This window comes from Branchiostoma floridae, chromosome 11, assembly GCF_000003815.2.
Source record: "Branchiostoma floridae strain S238N-H82 chromosome 11, Bfl_VNyyK, whole genome shotgun sequence".
Classification (NCBI taxonomy): Eukaryota; Metazoa; Chordata; class Leptocardii; order Amphioxiformes; family Branchiostomatidae; genus Branchiostoma; species Branchiostoma floridae.
The window spans coordinates 15,517,161-15,539,915 of NC_049989.1; the positions used below are offsets into that span (position 1 = coordinate 15,517,161).

The 22,755-nt window shown below is 42.1% G+C and overlaps 1 protein-coding gene across 1 annotated transcript in view; it reads left to right on the forward strand.

Annotated features, from left to right (window-relative positions):
• Positions 1-22,755, forward strand: part of LOC118425278 (neuropeptide FF receptor 2-like) — a 53,871-nt gene that overhangs the window by 25,800 nt on the left and 5,316 nt on the right. Inside the window, exon 3 of the mRNA XM_035834076.1 lies at positions 9,869-9,968. Coding sequence (XP_035689969.1) covers positions 9,869-9,968 — 100 coding nt within the window. The remainder of the gene's footprint in view (positions 1-9,868; positions 9,969-22,755) is intronic.

Genomic DNA, 22,755 nt, shown 5'->3' on the forward strand with positions numbered 1-22,755 from the left:
TGCAACTCAACAAAACGTTTAACTTGAAGAATTACTCTATCAAGTTAAAACTTGAACACACGCTCAGGTGTAAACGTGCCTTCACGTAAAAGTCTTCAGCTGTAAAATCAAGCTTTAGACTATTGTGTGCGACAAGCAAAGTAACGGAAAACACTTTTGATCATTTCATACGTTCCAATGGATTGTCGTCAATGTGTTTAACCTGTGTGTTGCACGTGGGCGGTCGCTGAAGATAGTATCTGCTTCCACGTGAAAACTGTACCTCAGCTTACGTCAAGAAAGCCATGCGTGATGAATTGAGCATGTCACCGGGCGTCGTTATCATGGATGAATGCACACTGACACGCTTTGACTTCCACTCTGACGTCACAAGGACGGTTGTTGGTGTATGTGAAGTAAGGTGAATGGTGGCCCTAAAAGCAATTTTGTGGATGTGGGTTGTTATCAACTGTATCTAAAACACGGTATTTGAAGGCGAAGCCCATTCCTCATCTTTTACAGCCATGACTTTCGTTTTTCCTCACACACACACACACAGGGAAGGAGTGAGAGAGAGAGAGAGAAAGGAAGGGAAAGAGAGAGAAAGGGAGAGAGAGAGAAAGAAAGAAGGAGAGAGAGAAAGAAAGAAGGAGAGAGAGAGAAAGAAAGAAGGAGAGAGAGAGAGGGAGTGAGAGAGAAAGAAAGGAAGGGAAAAAGAGAGAAAGGGAGAGAGAAAGAAAGAAGGAGAGAGAGGGAGTGAGAGAGAAAGAAATTTATTAAAAGGAAGGGAAAAGAGAGAGAGAAAGGGAGAGAGAAAGAAAGAAGGAGAGAGAGAGGGGGAGTGGGAGAGAGAGAGAGAGAGGCAGAGAGAGACAGAGACAGAAAGACAGAGAGAGACAGAGAGAGAGGGCCTCCACACCGAAGGCACATACACATTTTAGAGTAAAGTAAGGGAAGTGCCTTCCCAACGCTACAAGATCAGGACCTCTGGATTCTGGTCCTAATACTCTGCAGCTTCGTCACAAGACCCCCACTTCGTTGGGCTATTTGCATGCTCTTCGTTTAGGAACCTCCAAATGTCTTCCGGTGATTGCCCACCTTGAACTACCACTTAGTCACAACTGCCAACTGCGTGGGCTCGTACAATTATCACAGTATTACGATGAAAGCACATTTTCATGCCCATTTCGTACATGTTGGAGTAGTGCCCAAAGAATGCCTACGTCATCGATCGTCACTCGAATAGCACGTGACGCCCCCTCCCCTCATGATAGGACTGCTAGTGACGTATTTCTTGTATTGTTATCACGTTAAAGAGACGTGTTTTGCATTCTTCTATCATTTGTGTTTGATGCCTCCATGAGAAAGAAGGTGTTGTTTTGTGCCTGTGTGCCTGTGAGTCTCTGTGTGTGTGTCTGTGTGTTTGTGTGTTTGTGTGTTTGTGTGTGTGTGTGTGTGTGTGTGTGTGTGTGTGTGTGTGTGTGTGTGTGTATGTCTGTGTTGGGAAGACGAAGGTCATGGCCGACTTTAGGCCTCTAGTGAGTGACCTTGGTACTGCAGTAGAACCTTCTTTATTGTATCTTTTACTACGGACTAAATGTATTTAGTAAATGTTAAATCGTGTTGTAAACGAATTTGTTCTTGTGAACTTTTGGCCGATATAGCTCGTCTAGCTCACATGTTATAGACTGGTATGACCGCGCGCTCAGCCCCCAGTTTGCTGTACTTAGATATACAGCACGGGGCCCCCGGCCGGAACCGAAAACAAAATTGTATAACAAAAATACACACAAACTATGCTCAAGACTTATGGTTATGACGTTTTGGGTGTTAAGTTGCAACCAGCACGAACTAATGATGATGTCTTTTCTATCATACTTTTTGGTACTGCAAACAGCTTATGTGGGCATCAGTTTGAAAACATGACCCTGGAATAAGCCGGGGTTATGCTATGGACGCATTTGGAAAAAGATGCCCCCTCCATATATTTAACTAGTCCGTTTTCTGACGTCACCCCTAAGTGTCCCCGTAACACACCCTGCAGGGCCCCTCCGGATAGTTTTACGAGCACCCCCCCCCCCCCCGATAGTTTACTGCACTTTTTACGGCCTGAGCCCTAAGTAACACACCTTAGCGCCCCAAGACATTTTTAACTCGCAGTTAAAATCAAACTGGGACCCGGTGACCTGCCAGATAAAATACAGTATCTGACAGTCGACCGGGACAAATTTGTGGGTTCAGAGCGTGACCGGGCCTGCACCCTTGTGACCATGGAAATGCCGATGCAAATGGGACCGAAGCATCAACAATTTTATTTCCCACCACGGCCCAGCAAATTGTGATTAACGCCGTTGGACTTGAATGACTGCCGTGGTAGTAGTAGTAGTAGTAGAGATGTATACGTTGTAGTATACGGTGTAATACAGTAACTGTTAAAGAAACTTTTGTTACCCTTTCTTCTAGCTAAATACAAGACAGGGATGCGCCAAGTCTCCCGTCCGGATGAATGATGTAAATCACTGTGTGGCTGATACAAGATTCAGGTACACCAGGCCTCCATCCGGATAATTTGAAGTGAAACAATAACTCCAGACAGAAATATTCGCTCCATATTTACGGGCATGATGCTACTCCTTTTCGAAAAAAATTGTGGTGGGTACGTGCATGAAGTGTGGCTCTTCCTATACACGGGACCTCCATTTAACGTCCTATCCGGGGGACGGCCCTAACCGAAGCTAGGTACGGAGGTGGGGAAAGTAGTGTTAACTGCCTTCCCCAAGGGCACAAGATTGGTGCCATGGCAGGATTCGAACCCTGGACCTCTAGGTCTGGAGCCAAACACGCTGCCGATTACGCCACGCGACCTCATCGACTTGAATCATTATCATCGCATCTACAAAATTCATAAAAACACATACCAACACGGTGCAGCGATGTCAACGTTGATTTGAGACGAAGAGAGTTTGTAGCAGTTTTGACAGCCGTATATGTAGATTACTTCTCCTAACATAATATCTTCTGACATACAGATATTGATGATAGTAATAGTAGGTAAGACCTGTGAAATGTATTAGCTCTGCGAGCATATCGGTGTAACAAGATTCCAATATGATGTGACAGATGAAAGAACCCTGTAGTCAAAGGTATTGTTACCTTAGCTCAAGGAGTATTATGGATTGCAGTTTTAATTTGTTTTTCTCTTAATCTCCTTTGAGTAATAACTTTTGTATACGTCTGAGATATGAGAAGAAATCTTAAGAAGTAAAAAGGATCTTAGTTCCAAATCTCTTGGTGTCTTGACGTACGCCAAGACGTATTTGGAAAGGAAAGATAGTGAATTATGAGTCAAAACATGACGGTAATATTCAATAATTAATCGTCAAGCTGTCGGATGGGGATAATCTTAACGTAGGCTTAGCCGGCAGAGTTTGAAGAAAAGATCAAAGAAAAGATTTATTTTCAAATCCAATTCAATCCCTACAACTAGATTAAAACGGAGATTTACTTCCAAACGTTTCGAGTGACATCCATCACTATTAATCAGCGTCAATACAAGTACAACTAACTAGAAAAACTGGTTGAACCACTTACAGATGATTCACATATACTTCTGTTCTTTTGTTTACCTCATATTTCTGTATATATTTTACTTTGTTTAATTCTGAGAATTCTTGGTTTGTTAATCTTGATTTATGTCTGCGATTATATTATGACACTTCTGTTCTGTTACCTAAGTTGTTTAGCAGCTACTGCTCATGTTTCCTATGTTCACTTACGTTGTACATGTATTACCCTCTGTTCATTTATACTTTCTGTTGACGTGTCTTATAAACCCACGCGGGCTGGGCGTTTGTAAACGCACGACACTTTAATAAACCATCATTCATTCATTCATTCATACTCCTAAGGATCATTTGCAAAAGTCACTCAAATGTAATAAATCGTGTTTGCATGGATGCAATTTGCAGGTTCTGTTGCAGTTCCAAGTGAGCCAACAGAGGGTCCAAAATCAACCCTCCCCTTTTTATTTACAACAGCTACCCTTACATGTAGTATCGTCAGAATCCATTCAGACATTCTTAAGTTATTCCTGCAGAAACCTGTTCACACAGAAACAAACTCAAAACCATGCCTCCATTCTGTACGGACTCCGAGATAAAAGTTACGTAATAATATACAAAATCGTGTTGTAAGAATGTATCGATTTTCAACTTAATCACCACCACCATTATTGGAAAAAGAAATGACCCAGAGGTCAGAGACCTTTGGTGCCCTGGAGTGATCAATAAGTTCGTGGCCTCATACAGAATTAACGCGCATAGTTCAAATTTCAGGGCTCAATGATCTGGAATAGAACCACTATTTCTCAAGTTTCAGATCATTGCGGCCATTACTTTCCAGTCGACGTTTCTTTGAAAATCAGTTGGTAAGTGGCGAGACTGAAAACAAGGGTGAACTGTGATCAGAGCTGCGTGGGTCGTGTTCTTGATACCATGAAATCTTCGGAGACATTCTCAGAATGTTTGATAAGGATTGCCGTGAGTTCGTGTTGCGACTAGTAAGAACTGTGTACCTGGCTTTTAGCAGAGCAAGTTGACCCTCACACCTCAGATCGCAGCTCAAACTGTGCGTTTTTTACTTTCTCACCTAACATTCTTGGGTTGTATAATTTCATAAAAGGCTTAGTTTATACTTTATGATTATGCCCCGAAATTTAAGTTGTGCGTCTCATTTCTTAGTGATGCTCAGAACTTATTGATCAGCTCCCGTATCTATGACATGACGGCTAAAACCATTCACTTTACCTCACGGTTTCATTATTGTTAATGGCCCGAGTAGTCCCATAAAGCAGGTCAGAATACGCATTTGTAGATTAGATCAGTAGAAAGGATGTGAAACAAACCATGAATAGGCCAGGACATCAATTGTGTGGTAGTTTGGGTCGCGATTTCGCTTGAGTGCCCATCAACGATTAGCTAGAAGATTAGAGAAGTAGACGCGAACATACGGTGTACAAATCCCTCTGAAATTGCCTATCAATCTGACAGCACATAAGGCGGGCAACAAGACGTTATAATCAGTGTGTAAGGGTGAGTGTAGGATGAAGCCTGGTAACCAGTGAGATCTGTGGCGCAATCGGCAGCGCGTTGGGTTCAGACCCAAGAGTTCCCGAGTTCGAAACCCGCCATGTCATCGATCTTGTAGCCTTGGGATGGGCCATTTTCTCTCTTTACTTAGGTAACTAGCTTCTGCTAGGACGTTAAAGATATACTACGGAAGATTTGGACACTACAAAAAATAGATTTTCCTGCCCTTTTTTTTTACATAGTAAGCTAAATCTACCCTTTAGCATTGAATACCAAGGCTCAGCGAAACAAGTTGCAACATTAGTGTATCATACAAACATGCTGACAAACTGTGATCTTTCTACATGGACGTCCATGATTCCTATGGAAATATTACAGCCAGAAGGGTCTACTTCTGGTGGTCATTATAAAAAAAACTCAGGAGTATACCTTACAATAGAGGTCCTAATTGAAGTATTAGGGGAGAGCCACAAAAGATGCCCCGTTTTTCGACGGTAAAATCCTTCCGTCTGGAGTTGGTGATTCACTACAAATCACCCGGATGGAGGCCTGGCGAACCTCCGTCTCCTATAGCTATCAGCCACACAATGATTACATCATTCACTCGGACTCCAGGAAGAGTAGTGACGCATGAGTCACTAATAAAGATCCAAATTAAACCAAACCACAAACCATGCCATCGGGAGATCTCGCTATCTTTACGGTGCTGGGCATGTAGCCAGCCCGCCCAGTTCAATAGCGCACACCGGGGAATTTTTTACCGGTTGACCAAATTCACAGCAGCCCAAAGGCCAGCTAGAAAAAAAGGCTGACAGAGAAGAATGGTGACCAGGCTACACGGGATGCATGCTACTTTACATGCTGAGCACGTGTGATTATTATCTACAAATCCGGCGCTGAACGTGACAGTATGTCCTTCCCACGACAAGCTCGCCTGCTTGGAAAAGGAACAGAAAACTTTTAACCTTGTTGTCTTCGAATGCACCGTTATCGAAGCCTTTATAAAGTTGTGTTGAACACGTGGATGTCTGAAGTGTGCATAGCTGGGAAATTACTGTTGCTGCACAAGTAGATCTCCTTACATTCATCGCTTATTAATCTGGCGGTATTATGATTAGTGGTGGTATTATGGTAATGGATGTTATAAGGATTATATAATCATTATGATTTGGAAGTACCGCTTTTTCCAGCTGAGACAACTTCCTTCGAGGCGCCGGTGAGCTTAGACATGTTCTCACGTGGATTAGCGAATATTGATTTAACAATATGCCCCTAAATCTACGTTGAAGAAATCATATTTCAGTTCGTTATGACGTGCAACGTTTATTAAGGCTTAATCAAATGGCTAATTGGTCAGATTATGTAACATGTACATCGTTGTCGGAACTTGATTGCGTTAAATTAATTATGCAAATTAAGTCCTCATTTGCATGATTTGCCTGTCATTGTGTACATCTCTGTCTAAACTACCTACATATTAAATATCGTGAATATTCGTCGTTCCTTTGTTTAGATATCCTCCTTGACATATTTTAACAAAAACGCCCCTGCAGTTCCAGAGCAAGGTGTTAGAGGGCACAAACCCACAACAGTCCTTTCGTAATCTATCTGGCACCAAAAAATCAAGACATGTATGAGACGAAATCGTAGCATTCCCAGGTCAAAAGATACAAAAAACTGAAGTTCTGCTGCAGTATAACGGTGACCCACCAGGGGGCGCAGAGTTGACATTCGTCCTCCCAACACCTGCCTACATACCAAATGTAATTACAACCCATGGAGAGGTTCTAAAGTTATGTTGAACACAAATATCGGGAAACACAAACACACAGACGGACAGACACACACACACAAACACACCACCAAAAGCAGCACCTTCATTTTTCATGTAAAAACCTCTACTTGCAACACAGACATCAATTGGTGGAACCAGTTCTGTTGTCACAGCAGTTTCTACAGAGAAACGTACTGCCACTGGTCAGTGATTCAGTTCAGAATACAGCAAACTTCAACAAACTGTCATCTCTAAAACGAATACACAAAAAAACTCCTTAGACATAAATCAGCATCCGAACGCTTCTTGAAAATATGATTATAAATTGTCGAAAACGGAGAGATTTGTGGCGATACAAAGATGTTTTTACCCAAGAGTCGTTTTTTGCAGGGCAACCTTTATCTTGTCAAACGTTGCCGCAAATGATGTATAGAAGTGCACTTTGTAGTGAATCCCAACTGGCCGGTGGATTTCCTTTCGCTATTTATCATCGTTATAACCTTTGTTTGGCCTCATTGTTCTCCTCCCTATGTAAGTAACAAAAGCAATCGATATAAACACCTGAGAGAGAGAGAGAGATGGATGATTTGTCGTCACGATGTAATATTAGTTTGATATTTGATCAGGAACGCTAGGGATGAAGTCAATTACATCTTCATCCAACCGCTCGATTTATTCCCAGTTTGACGCCCATTTGAAACATTCTTCAAGGCCTGCCTAGACTGTGATAACTTAGTCTTCAGTGGGTGACAAGACGAACAGCTCTTCGCTCTGTCTTTACGTCGGAGTTAGTCTCTAAGTCTAGCCTGAAAGATGGTTCTGTTAGCAGACTTTTAACGTCACAGTTGATATACGGCACGTGTCAGACGGAAAATCTCCCCTTCTGACATGTCAACAGATTCTAATGCCAAGATAAATAGGGGGTGGTTAGGGGCATGCACTATAGGTCATTAATAACAAGTCTTTGTCAACTGCCATATTCTGCTGTTTGACCGCTGCTTGTCTACATTGAGAAATGACCCTGGCCTCCTCGGTACGTTAGCGCTTGCCAGGCGTCACCAACCAATCACGTGGCCGCCTACGGCCAAGAGTCAACGTGATTGGCTGATATCTTTTCTTACAAGGGGGTGTATCTGATTGGCTGACTCCCACTCGCGCTCATCCAGGAAGGGGAACATCCGGGTCCCGGGCATTGCACCCTGGGATACTCACAAAGGCCTGCCTGCCTGCCTGCCTTAAGGTGATATCTCACTGCACTTGGGGCACCGGTGCGGCACTGCGGGGTTCGAAAGATTACTCAGAGATAAAGAACGACTTTTCTTGCGTTCTTGTGTATTTTGTTGTCTTGTAAGTCATATTTTTTACATGTTACGAAATATCTAAATTAGAAAAAAAAAATCGGCAAAAATAGCAAAACAGTGCCGCTGTGGACGAACCTCGCAGTGCCGCACCGGTGCCCCAAGTGCAGTGAGATATACCACCTTAAGTGCTTAGGCCAGGGACTAGCCCCTTGCCTTGCAAAGGCGTCGACTGGGTAAAATGATACGTAACATGGCGTTGAGCTACTCAATCACAACTCGTCTGGGATATAGTTTGGGGTGAACGTACACATGTGCACAAGACATGATTTGAAACATTTTCATGTTAAACGCTTGAAGGAAGACTTTCTAGAACGCCCGGTTTAAAATTAAAGGAATCCATCTTGGTGGACTCTCAAGAATATTCAAGAATATCCCGCATGGGAAATGTACATTTTTGTACGTTCGAATATTCCGCTTCGATACTAAAAAAAAGGATCTCAGTACAAATATCACGTCTGTTAAAAGTCTAGGTCATGGTAGGGTATCAATTTAGTTTTGAATTGTATCCTAATATTTCCAGGTGCACGCATATAAATGGGATGTTCGCGATCTTCGCCATAAAACAGCATCGAAAATTCCAACCACGATAGAAAATTAATACCAGGTCAACTAGCAAATAAGAAGGCAGCTAGTTTGGAATGACCCTCTCTTCTCTACAAACCTAATATTTCGCCTGTTTGATTGCAATATTTTCGTCCTCCCGATTGTTGCCTTTAGTTCGTTTGATTTGATTATATGGATGACATCCTCTGGGAACTCCAAAACTCATGTGAGCATGCGAAGAATAGAATAGTGGCTTGTCTTCATTATGAAATGTGGTCACGAAAGTGCCCGTGCACACGGAATATGGTATAAAGAACAATACATTCTTCACGTTTGTTCTTTTCTATTTGACTTTGGAATCGACTTTGTTATATTATCCACTCCCCATAACTTATTGCAGTCAACGGTATACATTTTACTCATTTTACAGAAGCTTTGTACGATTTGAAGTATGGTTGTAAACTTTTTTCTGGAACGGCCGAAAATTGATGAGCGCTCGGATGCCATCCATATGATCAAACCAACATGGCCTTAGGGGAGGAGAACGCGAGAGGAAGCAATGATGAGTAACAGCAAAGCTCCGGTAATGTGGCGGACTAGTAGAGCAGCACTTTACAGGGCTTGTTATCTCACTTCACACGCGCTTTCTGGCGTCAGAAAAATGAGGGCACATCTCCATTTGTTTCACTTCCGTTACAAAGACTGCGCTTAGGTAATAATTCTTTCGTCCTTTTGTAAAGTGCATGAACTTGAGTGATGTTTTAAGTTTTCTTCGTCACGACTAATGCTTCGGTCAAAATCGGAAAGGGGCCCGACGGGTAGTTAACGGCCACTTTTGGGCACCCTGCGTGACCCAGTTGCATGAGGCTAATGGTTATATTTGGGCATGGCAGGGCCCGGTTTGATTTTAACTTGGGATTAAGATCAACCAGGGGCCCGATAGCAAATTTACGCCATACGCAACTCGTGAGCACGGAAGATACCCTCGCGGTAACCGGCAGTCAACAGGGACAAAGCCGTAACACAACATAGAGACTTCACTATAGATATGTACAATAGTCGCAATCGGTCTGTGTCTATACCTATTTTTTTCCTTACGGAATATAACTTTTGCTCTATTACAGAAAATATGGTGGGAGACTTCATGTGCCGAGTACAGAGACTGGCCCAGGGATTGTCGGTGGCGTCTTCTGTCTTCACTCTGACGGCTATAGCGGTGGATCGGTAAGGCACAGTTTACAGTTAAATACAATCTACGAAAGCCCATAGCGACACGTGTGTACGAAGTGTTTATAGACAGTGCACACGCTGGTGTATTCAGCAAATGCTGGTGTCCGCGGCGTGTAGGCAGTGGTCACACTGATGTCTACACACTTCGTACACACGTATCGCTATGGGCTTTCGTAACAGTTGCTCTACGGCATACTCCTCCGCAGAGCCTGTACAACCAACCTTGGTGAGGCCCTGATAAACTGGTCTGAGGTTTCTACCATATCATTCATTTTCATAACAATATGATTATATCCGAACAGTGGTTTTCCCTTTGTCTACAAACGCGGAGAAACTAGGATGAACTTTAGTGGCATCTGTATACCTAGTTTACATTTCCAAACCGAGGCTCGACCGGACAGCTTTCGGGAACGAGAAATATGATGCAAAAGACACCAAACTGCACAAAACGTAAAAAGAAGAGTCTGGGCATGATTTGTGTTTATTTCTCGTTTAAATTTTTTCATTTCCTAAACAGCCCGACCGGGACAGGGTTTGGAAGTAGCACTAGACCCTAGCATTAAAGCGCTTGTTGATCGTTGAAGGGGATGTTTTCGTCTTCCACCATATGTCAAGTGCTATATTTACAAGGTCTTTCATGCACACGCTTATACCTCCCCTTACAATCTTTGCGCTGTTTTCTTGTACCAGATCAGGCAGGCTAATTTGTATTTACATATAAGCAAGATGTCCCTAAATGTTAGAATCTAACTCTAAGAATAAGACCTCTGGTTAATTCTTCGGTCATATTTGCACCGGTGCCCGTATGTAGCCCCGGCCGGGCCCCGAAGCCACAAAGTTGTCCCAGTGGACTACCGGATACCACGGGGTACCTCTGGGTGTGCTTACGATAAGCATACTGCGCCTATTTGTTACTAGGTCCCGGGTTAATTTTTACTCCTAGTTAAAAGTCAACCGGGGCCCGACCATGCACAAAGTCGTAGGGTGTCCCGGAAGTCGTAGTCTGTCCCACGGGGTCAAGTAGGTGGCACGCCCGAAACTGGAAAAGGACCCGTAAACAACCCGACCGGGCCCTTTTTTTCAATTTTGATTGAAACCTAAAAGGGACTGACTCAAGGCATTCATGTAAGCCACGTGAGTTCCCTGCGTGGGGGATGGAAGTTGTATAGATAAACTCCCTTTGATGAACTTGATTTTCTATGAATATATTCTTTGACATGTCAAAATGAAATCATTTTTCTTCCTGATAAGGCGTCGAAAATCGATGTTCACTTTGATTTCATACGGGCTTACCTCTTGAAACAGCTTCGATGGGCGATGCTGACGTTGCCATTTTGAAGTTTTATCTCCGTGACTGAAAATCAATTTTGAGATAAAATGAGTCGACGTACGTCAAACGTTACAACAGTATATCGCCAACGCCTCAGCCTTGCACCCCCCCCTCTTCCAAGTGACGGTTTCATTGAAAAAGTGCAGCAAACTTTGCATAAATATACATATAAAGAAATATACATATTGAGACTGAAACATCTCAAATTGTGGCTTAGATTTTTAAAAGCATCTAAGCTGATGACCACATTCTTGGAAATCCGTCAGAAGCATACAGTAGTACAAGGAAGGTTCAATTGAAAATATCACAGACCAACATAAAACTTGTAGGATACAGAAACTGAACATGTATCAGCATTTATTGTTGGCATCCGTCTGTCTCGGAAGACAATGGTAGGCAGACGGTTTTTTTTTAAGGCGACCCGTCTGCCTGGCCTGCACTTGGGTTTATAAATGCATCAGCATTTATATCCCCACATAAAAACGCATATCCAATCGATTTGTCTCTATCCGTCCTGAATATGCGTCATCATAATTAATGCCAATCTGATGAAGAAAAAGAAGAAAAGAGCTTCTAACGAAATCACTTCCATTAGTTTTTGCCGCCCCCCTCCCCACGCCCCCGGCGATATCTGCAATGACCTGTCAACGTGAAAATCTGGTTTGACGCTTTTACATTGCCTTTGTCGACACGCGGGATTTATAGAAAGCCGGCGAGAAATCCCATGGATAGAAATGTGGGCAGAGGGATGGAATATCATATAGCTTGTCCAAGGTCACCTCTGAAGATGTTACGTGTGGTATTCTTCATCGCTGGTGGTGTGGGAAGGGTGGGTACCGATACAAAAAATTCTGGTACAGGTACGGCCCAGGTCCTGAGGATCAGGTCAAGACCTGGACCTGGACCTAATTATATTTGAAAATTTGTGAATATATGGGCGATACTCAAAGCAATGGCCCAGTTTGCTACAAAGGATTCTGTTTGGCGGAGTATCCTACGTCCATTGACAATGCATTGACGCTTTAAAATCCTAGTCATGTAAACAACACTAACTGCCTCTGTTTTAGACAAAATTTGACTGTAGAAGCCTGGTAAAAAAATGACTATCAACTCTCATCTACTTCGCCATTGTTCTTTTTGGATCTGTAAGGCTCAAGACTTGTGAACGTCTGCTGGTATAATCTGTTTTTTCTAGACCGGTCCAACAAGAAAAAAAGGTTTTGTACTGGTACACCGCACACATGTTATCATTGAAGCTAATCTGTGTCGGTAGTAATTGCAGCACAATGCTAAACTTTCTTCCAACCCAATTAAGCTTAAAGGTATACACGGATCAAAATTCAACGACCACTGTCTCCTTCCTCAGGATCAATAATACTGATGACCAATCATTTCAGAACGTAATCTCGCGAGAGTTACAGACACGTGATCTTATCAACTCGCGATCTTGCGAATATATGACGTCAGCACGTCAGGACTACATGTCTTGCTGGCATATATTCTAATACAACATGGTGGCGCAAGCTATATGGCCGGGGGGGGGGGCGAAACACAAAAGAAGGGAGAGGCAATTAGTGATGAACTCAGGGCAGTCATCACTCTACCTATTGCATACTTAAGACCTTTATTAAGAGTCTATAGAGGCACCTTGGCTCATTTTGATATCACAGTAGGGCAAAATAATACTTGAATTATGGAAAGGAGGGGGTTGTAGTGCCAGGAGCTACAGCTGGAGCTTTTCAATCATAAATGCAGCCCTATGATAGATGATCATAGTCATTATATCACAGTGGAACTATGCGCGAATTATGACGTTTAAGCACGCGTAAGGTGTTCGTAAAGCGTGCGTAAAGCAGTTTCATGACAAAATGGGACAAAATGGGAAAGCTTGAACTCTATCTGTGCCTTTGTTCCTTCTATACCCAAGAAGTCCCGGGGTTGGACCGTGAAGTTTAAGGATAATTGTCCAACGATTTAAGTTTGTGTAATCTTCCACTGCACAACTTAACTTTGACGTCTGCTCTTAAGGTGGTATCTCACTGCACTTGGGGCACCGGTGAGACACTGTGGGGTTCGTTCACTGCGGCACTGTTGTGGTATTGTCACCAATGATGTATAATCTAGATATTGCGAAGACAACAAAATACACAAAACGTAAGAAAACTCGTTCTTTATCTCTGAAATTCGTTGAGTCATCTTTCGAATCCCGGAGTTCTGCACTGGTGCCCCACGTTCAATGAGATACCACCTTTAAACTGGTTTCCCACGCTTCCCCTCTCGTTATAGGCTCGTTTTGTTCGTTTGGCCTTCGACAACGCCACTTTTACGATTTATGGCATCTGTCAAGAGTGTTGTGTATACCGTTATAAGCCGGTCAGGGCTACTTGTCAACTATCATGATGAAGAGTGTCCTCGTGAATGTTTGCTCTTCGACAACGCCGCTTTCACGATTTCTAGCATCTGTCAAGAGTGTTATGAGCCGGCCAAGGCTAACTGTCAACTTTCATGATGGAGAGTTCGTGTCCTCGTACGAACCGGTAAAACCGGCGAACTCTCGTGTTGGGATTCAGGCAATGACTCTCACTCACTAAGTCAGGCATGCACCGCTGCACTAAGGGCCTTCAAACGCATTATAACGGTCGTTACCTATCGTTAGCTCGCCCGTTCCTCTCAAGGTTGAATGAACAAATGAGCGTTAAACTAGCCCAACTGTCGTCGGTCAATAAGGTCCTCTGAGGACAGGTACTTCAGTGTGTACATTTCCAAAAATGTATTTTCTTATTTTTCTTCAGAAGTTTTGTCTTCCAGCACCTTTTCTTAGTGTACGATTATTCTCCATAAGGGAATAGATTCTGGGCCACCTAGCACTTGTTACGGTACTGCAGTGGAACTTTCGGTTTTGATATCTCGAGTTCTGGACACGCTGTGGTCATGATTTGGGGGTGTTCTTAAATCAAGAAAAATTGTCCATGAGTTACAAAAATAAGAAACACAGGAAGAAAATGGTAGTGTAGGGAAAAATTTATGATATCCGCGATAGAAACATAAGAAGGTTTTACGGACGGTAGAATTGCTATATAAATTTAGACGAAGGGTGGGATTTATCCCCTTTAATAATCCATGTAAAGTGCCACGTGTAAAAGGCTAATGTAGTCTTTGGCACCATGATAAATAGGATATGATAAGCCCTTTTAGAGACGTATGTACACATTATCTAGAATTCCTGTCATCGGACATGCGTTCTAACCTCTGTGAAAGGGCTTATTCTCATATGTGGAAAAAGTTTTCATTTAGCTTTGGCCTTTACGTGGTCACGACGCTAAAAAAGTACGTGACAGCGAATTAAGCAATGCGTCAATTCGTGCCAAAAGCAAGCCTCAAACTATCTTCCCATGCAATAAAAAAGAACGTATTTGCAATATACCGGTATGGCAGTCTTTAACATGCACTCAAAAGTAAACTTTTTATCTAAATCTTTATACTTTTATGATTCTCCCCAGTATTCCCCGCGACTTGTAAGATATAAAAATATATGAACGTGGCTGTCGGCGTATGACTCTAATTTGAAATACGCAGCATGACCAATTGGTGTGAGGCGGATTCTAGCAATTTCCCGTCTATAACCTCTGCGGACCTCAATTGACGTACAATCTGTCGCGTCTTTGATGCGCCACAAAAAGGGTCCCTATGGGGTCAGACATGCTGTCAGACATGCGTTTGGAATACATCAAAGGGGAAATGTGAGACATCAAACCGAACGAAAAAGTAGAGGCCGGTTTTCCCAAGTTCGCGACTACCTCCGCCAAACTTTACCTTGCCATCTCAATGCAGAACAAGGAATAGTGATAAGTTTATTGTAAATTCTTACCCGTGGGCTAATTGCAGGTAATATGAAAGGCTACAGACAGCGTAAAAGCAGTATGGTGTCTACTCTAGATTCTGGGTTATTGGGTTCGACTCTTTTTGGAAGACAGTGAAAGACGAAAGATCCCACTTTTTTCTATCATGTGTGTTTTGTGAGAATTGTTTTCTTTTTGTCAGTGAGCGTGAAGAAAGTTGGGTAGAATGGTTGAGTAGTTTTTACTTTGCATCTCTTTAGGGACTATGGTATCAGTCTACGCTAATCTAAATTGCTGCATGCATGTTTCGGTACATAACTAGTTATGATGATTATCATTTTATCTTATATTGTGAAAATTTGTGCGGTTTAGCTGAAAACTAAATGAGAGCTGATTTTAGAGAAAAATTGTCTGTTGCTTCATTGACCTCGTTTTCGATCTATCATGACCGCCACGTAAAAACGTGTATACCGACTATGATATATAGATACAGATACAGGAAAAGAACGGTGGACATTGGTAGTCCGTCCACGTGTGCCATTATTGTAGCTAAAGCACCAACTTTATGTCTTGCATGCCTTTAACCATCGTTACCTCGTCCATTCCTTTCCGTGTTAAATGAACAAATGACCAGAGGTTAGACAAAGCCAAACTCCCGTCAGTCAATGAGGTAAGCTAAGGACGAGTATCTCGTTGAGTGGTGCATTTAGGGAAACATTTATGACAGCCGTTATAGAAACCCAAGCACGTTTTCAGACAGTAAAATGGGTGTGAATATAGACCAAAGGATGGATTGTGCTCTTATTCCTAATCCATGCACAGCTCACGTACGCTAATGCAGACTTTAGCTTTGACACTGTAATGTAAGGGCATAATACTCGCATTCAACTTTTGGCTTTGGCTGTACATAATCAGGATATACGTGATTACAATGCTGAGCAGTGTTGTAATACAACTTGCACCACCCAAGAGGGATGTCCCTGTGGCTCAACTGGTAGCAGCTTCACAGTTGAGCTTGTGTGTGACTAGCCACGGTTCAAATCATAGAGGGATATTTCTGCTAGGGCTGCACTCGTCTTTCGGAAGGGACGTAAAATAGGGGGTCTAAGGAGGTGCCTCGAGCACGTTAAAGGGGAATGGCTTAATCTCCAAGCAGATTCCTCCGTGGCAAAATTGGCAAAATTTGGACGCGTGGCCAATTTTACTCCTCTGCCGGCTAAACTCCTTCCCCAGCTTATGTTACTGTCTTATGCCACGGAGGAATCTGCTTGGAGATTAGGAATGGCTAGCAAACCCTTCCTGTGAAAATATAAATAAGCAGTATATACAGTACAAAACATACTCGTAGTCCAGTAACGTTACTAACAGTGCGGTGGCAAGAGGGAGGTGGGCCGGGGCTGAATTCGCGTAATGAAAAAGTCGCTATAATGAAAATTTAGCGCTCGACTAGTGGGCACTAAAAACGCTAAAATTAAATTATCGTTATAATTTCAAGAATTACAGTACCCTGTTCCTGAAAAAGCAAGGAAACTTGCTGCTCCAATATGCCACTAGACACTACGAGGGTATGAACGAACCAGCCAACAAAAGAACCCCAAAACGTATTAGCAATATACCTGTAAGTATCATACCTATTTACATACAGTCAGATTTTACAATTTATCAGAACCATATGCACTGTTAATCAAGTCCCTTAAACAACTAATTATTTACCCTTTTAATATAGTCATTTGCATAGACAACAGTAAAGTCTTAAAGAAGGAAGGAAACAAAAGTATTGGCTGAAGAAGACGAGATGCATTTCTTTACCACAGGCACGCAAGTTACACATCAACTTTTGAACCTTTCACTGCAGACGTGTTCTAGATCATTTCCTATTTTCCTATTTCCAAGAACCGCGCACTTTTAGTGCAAGAATGGCTTCATGAGTGCGTGCGGTAATATCCCCAGGGAAAAAAGATTTGTGCAAGCAGTCTTGTCTTTTTAAAAATGGTCGATGAAACGGAAGAATGCTCACACATACACATCAGTAACAACATCCTCCTACACACGGACATCCAACAGCCAAACTGCCTGTCTGGATGTGCCCTGCTCTTTCAACCGTCACCTTTAGTTCCTGACCGCCCTGCTTATAAATATTAATGAGGTTACCCTTATACATGCGAGACAGCTTTTGAAAACGGAAAGCCTATTCTCTGATTGGCTGACAGCTGGTTTGGGGGGGGGGACCTCCACAGGAACTAAGAGTGACGGTTGAAAGAGCAGGGCACATCCAGACAAGCAGTTTGGCTGTTGGATGTTCCTGCGTAGGAGGATGCAGTATATAATAAGCTTTCGTTATAAAAAGTGCCGTAAAATTCAGATCAAAAACATGTCGTCGTGAAACTGTCGTGAATATATCGTAAATACATACTATCGCAAAATAAGCTGATTCAGTCCCACGCACGTTGGGACCCAGGGTGCCCGGATGTTGTCAAGCATGAAATGAATATTGCGTCGCCCCGTGGTCTTTCCATTATGGTTACCAAAGTGTAAGGAATGCGTAAAAGTCTGAAGGTGAACTGTCTTTCCCAAGGTGCCTGTAGTAAAACACTAGGAACTTTTAAAGGCCTCGAGGGCCTACTTTCTTCTAGAAGACATGTTCGTCTAAAGTCCTATTGGTGTGGATGACTTGGGCCACGGCAAGTAAATTTTAAGGATAACATTAGCGGGTTCATTCATTTTCACCTAATTTTGACAAAAATGAAAAAAAAAAGTTCCCCTCAGAAGAAATATCAGAATGGGAAATGCGTCGTGTGGTCCCCTTGATTGTACTTGTAAAAGTGCGCTAGTGAGGTAGCCCCGACGTTAGTTGTAGAGGTGAAGCTAAATTTTAGTTGAGTAGTTGCAGAAATAAAAGTGGTGAGGAATATATGTAGCCATGCCTATAGCTGTAGAAGTGAAACTAGTTCGGTAATTGTAGATGTGACACCTCAGGTTTTTCCCATTTTTGGTTTGGACTTTCGCATAACATTTTGAATCTGCAGATGATGTCATCCATAGAATTTACTTGCTGTGGTTGAAGGATATATATGAGAGTTATGGTTTTGAAAGGAATGGATGTTTTCAAGGAGGAAACAGCTTTTAGAAGTGACCTGTGCGCAAGGGTGGCAACGAGAGACAGTATCTCGTGTGCCCATAGTGCACCTTGGGGAGTAAGAGTGGCCTAGTGGTGGCAGGCTTTTAGAGTTGGCACGCCTGGGAGAAAGTTTCTTCTCATGCTTTATTTTACATCATAAATAACGTCATTGATTCGTACAATATATGGATGACATCCCTTGGGAACCCTAAAGCTACTCCGAGCATTCCAAGAAAAAGAGAAAAAAGTTTGGGGAAAAAGTTATGAAATCTAGGTGGCCTGGAAGTTTGAATAAATAACTTACACAGAGAGTATTTGGTTTACCGAATAATTGCGAGCGGGTGTCATCAATATGATCAAATCAACATGACCTTAAATACACTTGTTAACGTTTGTATTTAGTCTTTAAGATAAATATTTGATTTGGAAGAAAGCAGTCACGTCACCTTACGGTTGTATTTCTTTGTTTCACACAAACGGTAAATAGACTGAAGTACCACGCCTGTTTTTGTACAATAAGTAAAAGCTTAGTTAGAGTCCATTCCAAGACACCATGCGGATGTTTGTTGCCATTGTTTAGAATTGATTTTAAAGTTTTGTAATTATATGTCTAGGACATTTGATACTTTAGAAATATTTTTAACACTGTTTCAACTTTATAAATATTTCCCTGGTCCTGTAAAACTTTGGAAATATTCATGGTGTGGAATTGGATGCTTCAAATGGTTTCTAAATAATGATTTACCATTATTTACCATTTTCTACAGTGAAATCTAAAAATATACAGATGCAACAATAGGGCTTACTTTTATGGGGGCAATAAACTAATTTTACCATTTGGCCAGGTTTACCATTTTTTGTAAATATTTGTAAATGTGAAATAATCACAGAGAGGTTTCACAATTATTCTAAATAAAGATATTTTTGTACAGTTACTTTCAAAATGTTTCTAAAATATTCAAAGAAATTCAAATAAATGAGTATTTTCTTAGTTAATTTTTTGAAAATAATTTAATTATTGTGGCTCAGATATTCTTTTATTCAAAATAATTCAGACTAATTATAAATATCGCCTAAAAACCCTCATGGTGTCTTGGAATGGACTCTATCTATGTATTTATTGAAGAATATAAGACCAGAATGTAAGGTTTCATCTAGGGGTGGGTACTAGTACGGTGCACCGGTACGTACAAAACCGGCTTTTTCTTGTTGGACCAGACCTGAAAAAATTCGGCAGACCGGATGTTGGACCTATTAGAAAAATGAACAGATTATATGATCAGACATTAACAAAACAGTGCAGCTGTGAACGAACCCCACAATGCCACACCGGTACCCCAAGTGCGGTGAGATACCACCTTTAGGAAAGACATCGGGTGATGTCTGAAACGCCTGACGGGTTCCAAAATCATATCCAGTTGCTTGAGTAACGTTTATTTCCCGTTTACGACACAAAGTCTTTGTCTTATAGGTTAAACTTCAAATGTACAGCTTGTCAAAATGAGCTTAGATAAGACCCATTGAATATCTAACATTCAATGAACGTTGTTATCTTCCAGACGTCGACATTAGAACAAATAATGTACAAGATTATATTCTGGATGTACAATAAAGTCTTTCCATTAAACCGATAACGAAAGCATGCCTGTCAGCGATAACATAAGTATACAATACATATGGGGACCCTTGCATGACCCGTTCAGTGCACGGGTTTACTAAAATAAATCCTAGTCATACTTCAGGCTTAGCTAATGGTTTAGAGTATGAGAATAAACCAGCTGAATACCAAGATTTTTATCTTCCTGTATGGGGGTATAGATCTAGTTCTAAATGGATGTAGAGTGCCTTTAGCTAAACCTCTATGGCTCGTAAATGGATCTCACTCTCATGTCAAAGTACATTAACGTCACCTGCATCCGTCGGCAATTCGTTTTAGGCCTGATCGTAACAATACTTCAGACGAGTGGAAATCGTTCTGGCTGACAATTGAACGGTAAGTAATGCTCTTAGCGTTCTGTAATAGACAGTGCTATGGCTAAAAATACAAGGCAACACCCAATCGTCGTGACTTGGAAAAAGGTAACAGAATAGTACCAACACGAGTGGCGTTCGGCTCGGAATCTAGAAGTCCAGAGTTTAATACTCGCCGTGCCCCCGACGTTGTGCCCTTGGGAGAGGCACTTTACACGACCTTTCTCACTTCACCCAGGTGTAAAAAGGGGTACATTACTTCGGCTGGGAGGTTAAAGAAAAATACTACCTTTACCTTCTGTCCGTAGTGTGTATGTGGCACTGTTAATGTAAGTTACTAACTTGAGTGCAGTGCCACATTGTCCTCATCCGTCCAGAAGCAAATAGAAAAAAAACACGAGTTCTTTCCTAGGTGGGAAAATTATCGGCTTCCATACATTCAAAAGTAAACTTTCTGGCCTGGGTGCATTTGTAATACTATTATTATTCCAACTTTTCTCTACGTTTGTTCAATCCTTAGTTTGCAGACTCAAAAATTTAATTCGAGTGGGTGAAAGAAAAACGATATTGTTAAAAAGATACAAGATGCCTACATTTTCAAAATAGACACCACAAACGTTGTAACAAGAATGTCATTGAAAAACATTGTATGATTACGTGGCAATAAGTCTTTACTTCTGTTTTCAAAAAGTGCACAAAGTGACACTAGTGTGGTAGACTAGTATCACTTACCAAGTTGGAAACTGCACTCAAGGAGCCACGTACCTCCATAACTATATGGCTACTTCACTAGTGTCACGTCTACAATCGCAAGAACATTTGAGGCTACGACATGACGTATTCTTCCATTTTGATATTATTTTCGTCATGTTGACAATGGCCATCTCAGGGAAAATTTTCTTTTTTTCAGAATCAGGCAAAAATAATAAGCGCGCTGATGCCATCCATAAAATTTACATTTTGGGCCTCAGTAAGTAAATTTTTTGAATAACCCCACGCGTAAAAAAAAACAATATTTTTTCCACTTCGGGGATGGTCAGATGGACCAAAATAGGCAAACATGTTGTGTTGTAGCCTAATAATCATACTTGCAGAAGGGACACTAGTGAGGTAGTCATGACTATAGTTGCAGAAGTGAAACTTGTTGGATAGTTTTACAAGTGCCACCAATATGGAAGCCATGAAAGTAGTTGCCAGCTTGACAAAGTGATACCACTGTGCCACACTAGTATCACATTTACTACACTAGTTCACTTCTTTAATACAGGAATGAATGATTTGTCAGTTTTGGTGCCACGTTTTGTCACTTTAAATCTTCTTTTATTTTTTTGCCCATCTTGTTTGTTTTTTCTCATTATTTTGCACTCTGAATTGGATGTCATCCATAAAATTTACTTGCTGAGGCCTAATAGTGTCAAAATAAAAGCATATGGACATGTCTGACACACATGGCACCAATCGGATATACACAGCATGACCAATCCGTAAGCGGATTCAAGAAATGTCCCGTCTATAACCTCTGTTTGACCTCCATTGACGTACAATCTGTCGCGTCTTTAGTGACCTTGACATCCATTTAGTGACCTCTATATTCTACATAAAGGCTACTATGGGGTCAGGTGGACTGTCTTAGGCGTAGAATGAGTGTGGGGCGAGATGTGAGGCATTGAACCGCAGAAAAATGGAGACAGGTCTTCCCATGCACGTCTTCCTTCGCTAAAATTAACCTTGCCCTTCTGCATAGCATTGCTAGTCCGTACGCGTGTGCCATAATATGCACCTAAAGCTAAGGGCAGAACCCGCCGTATCTGCAATTTTTCTGTATGTTTTTTGGGAAGGCCATGTCCGCCACGTATTTCTGAAAACGTTCAGGCTGTACAGGGCAGGCGCGTCGCCCGTACTGGCACGTACGGGGGGCGAATTCACAGCCGGCCCGATGGCACACAAAGTTTTGCCTGCACGTCAAGTTCTACGGTGTGTCTGCGTGCTCCAAAATCCGTCGGATTCCCTACGAGTTCGTACGGAGGTGGTACCTACCACTTACGGATCCCAAAATATTGCCCACGTTTTGGCACGTAAACAGCACGTATTTGCACGTTCGGCGGGTTGTGCCCTTAGCTTGAAGCGCCAACTGCACCCTCTGCAAGACTGCGTTCTATCTTCTGCATTACAATGTATTTCCTGTAAGTTTGTTGGCCATGTGATGACAGTGAGAAAAAACAGTGTCCCCCTCATGATAGAGAATCGTAAAGTTAATTAAGCCAAGGGACATTTCCATCTGAATTCTGGTGAAACATAACGGTACCAATTTATAGTGGGATTGTGTTGTTCGGACGTATCATCATCATCATCATCATCAGTCACTGGGTTCTGCATCTATCAGACTCCTTTTTAGGCCACAATTGGAAAAAGAGGCAAGGCCAGTCACTTCGCGAGCTGTTTTTTGCACTTTCGGGTGTTCGTTGTCCCGCGGGACGCCCTACGGCAACCGGCGAATATTTGAGCCCGGCCGGGACCCCTTTT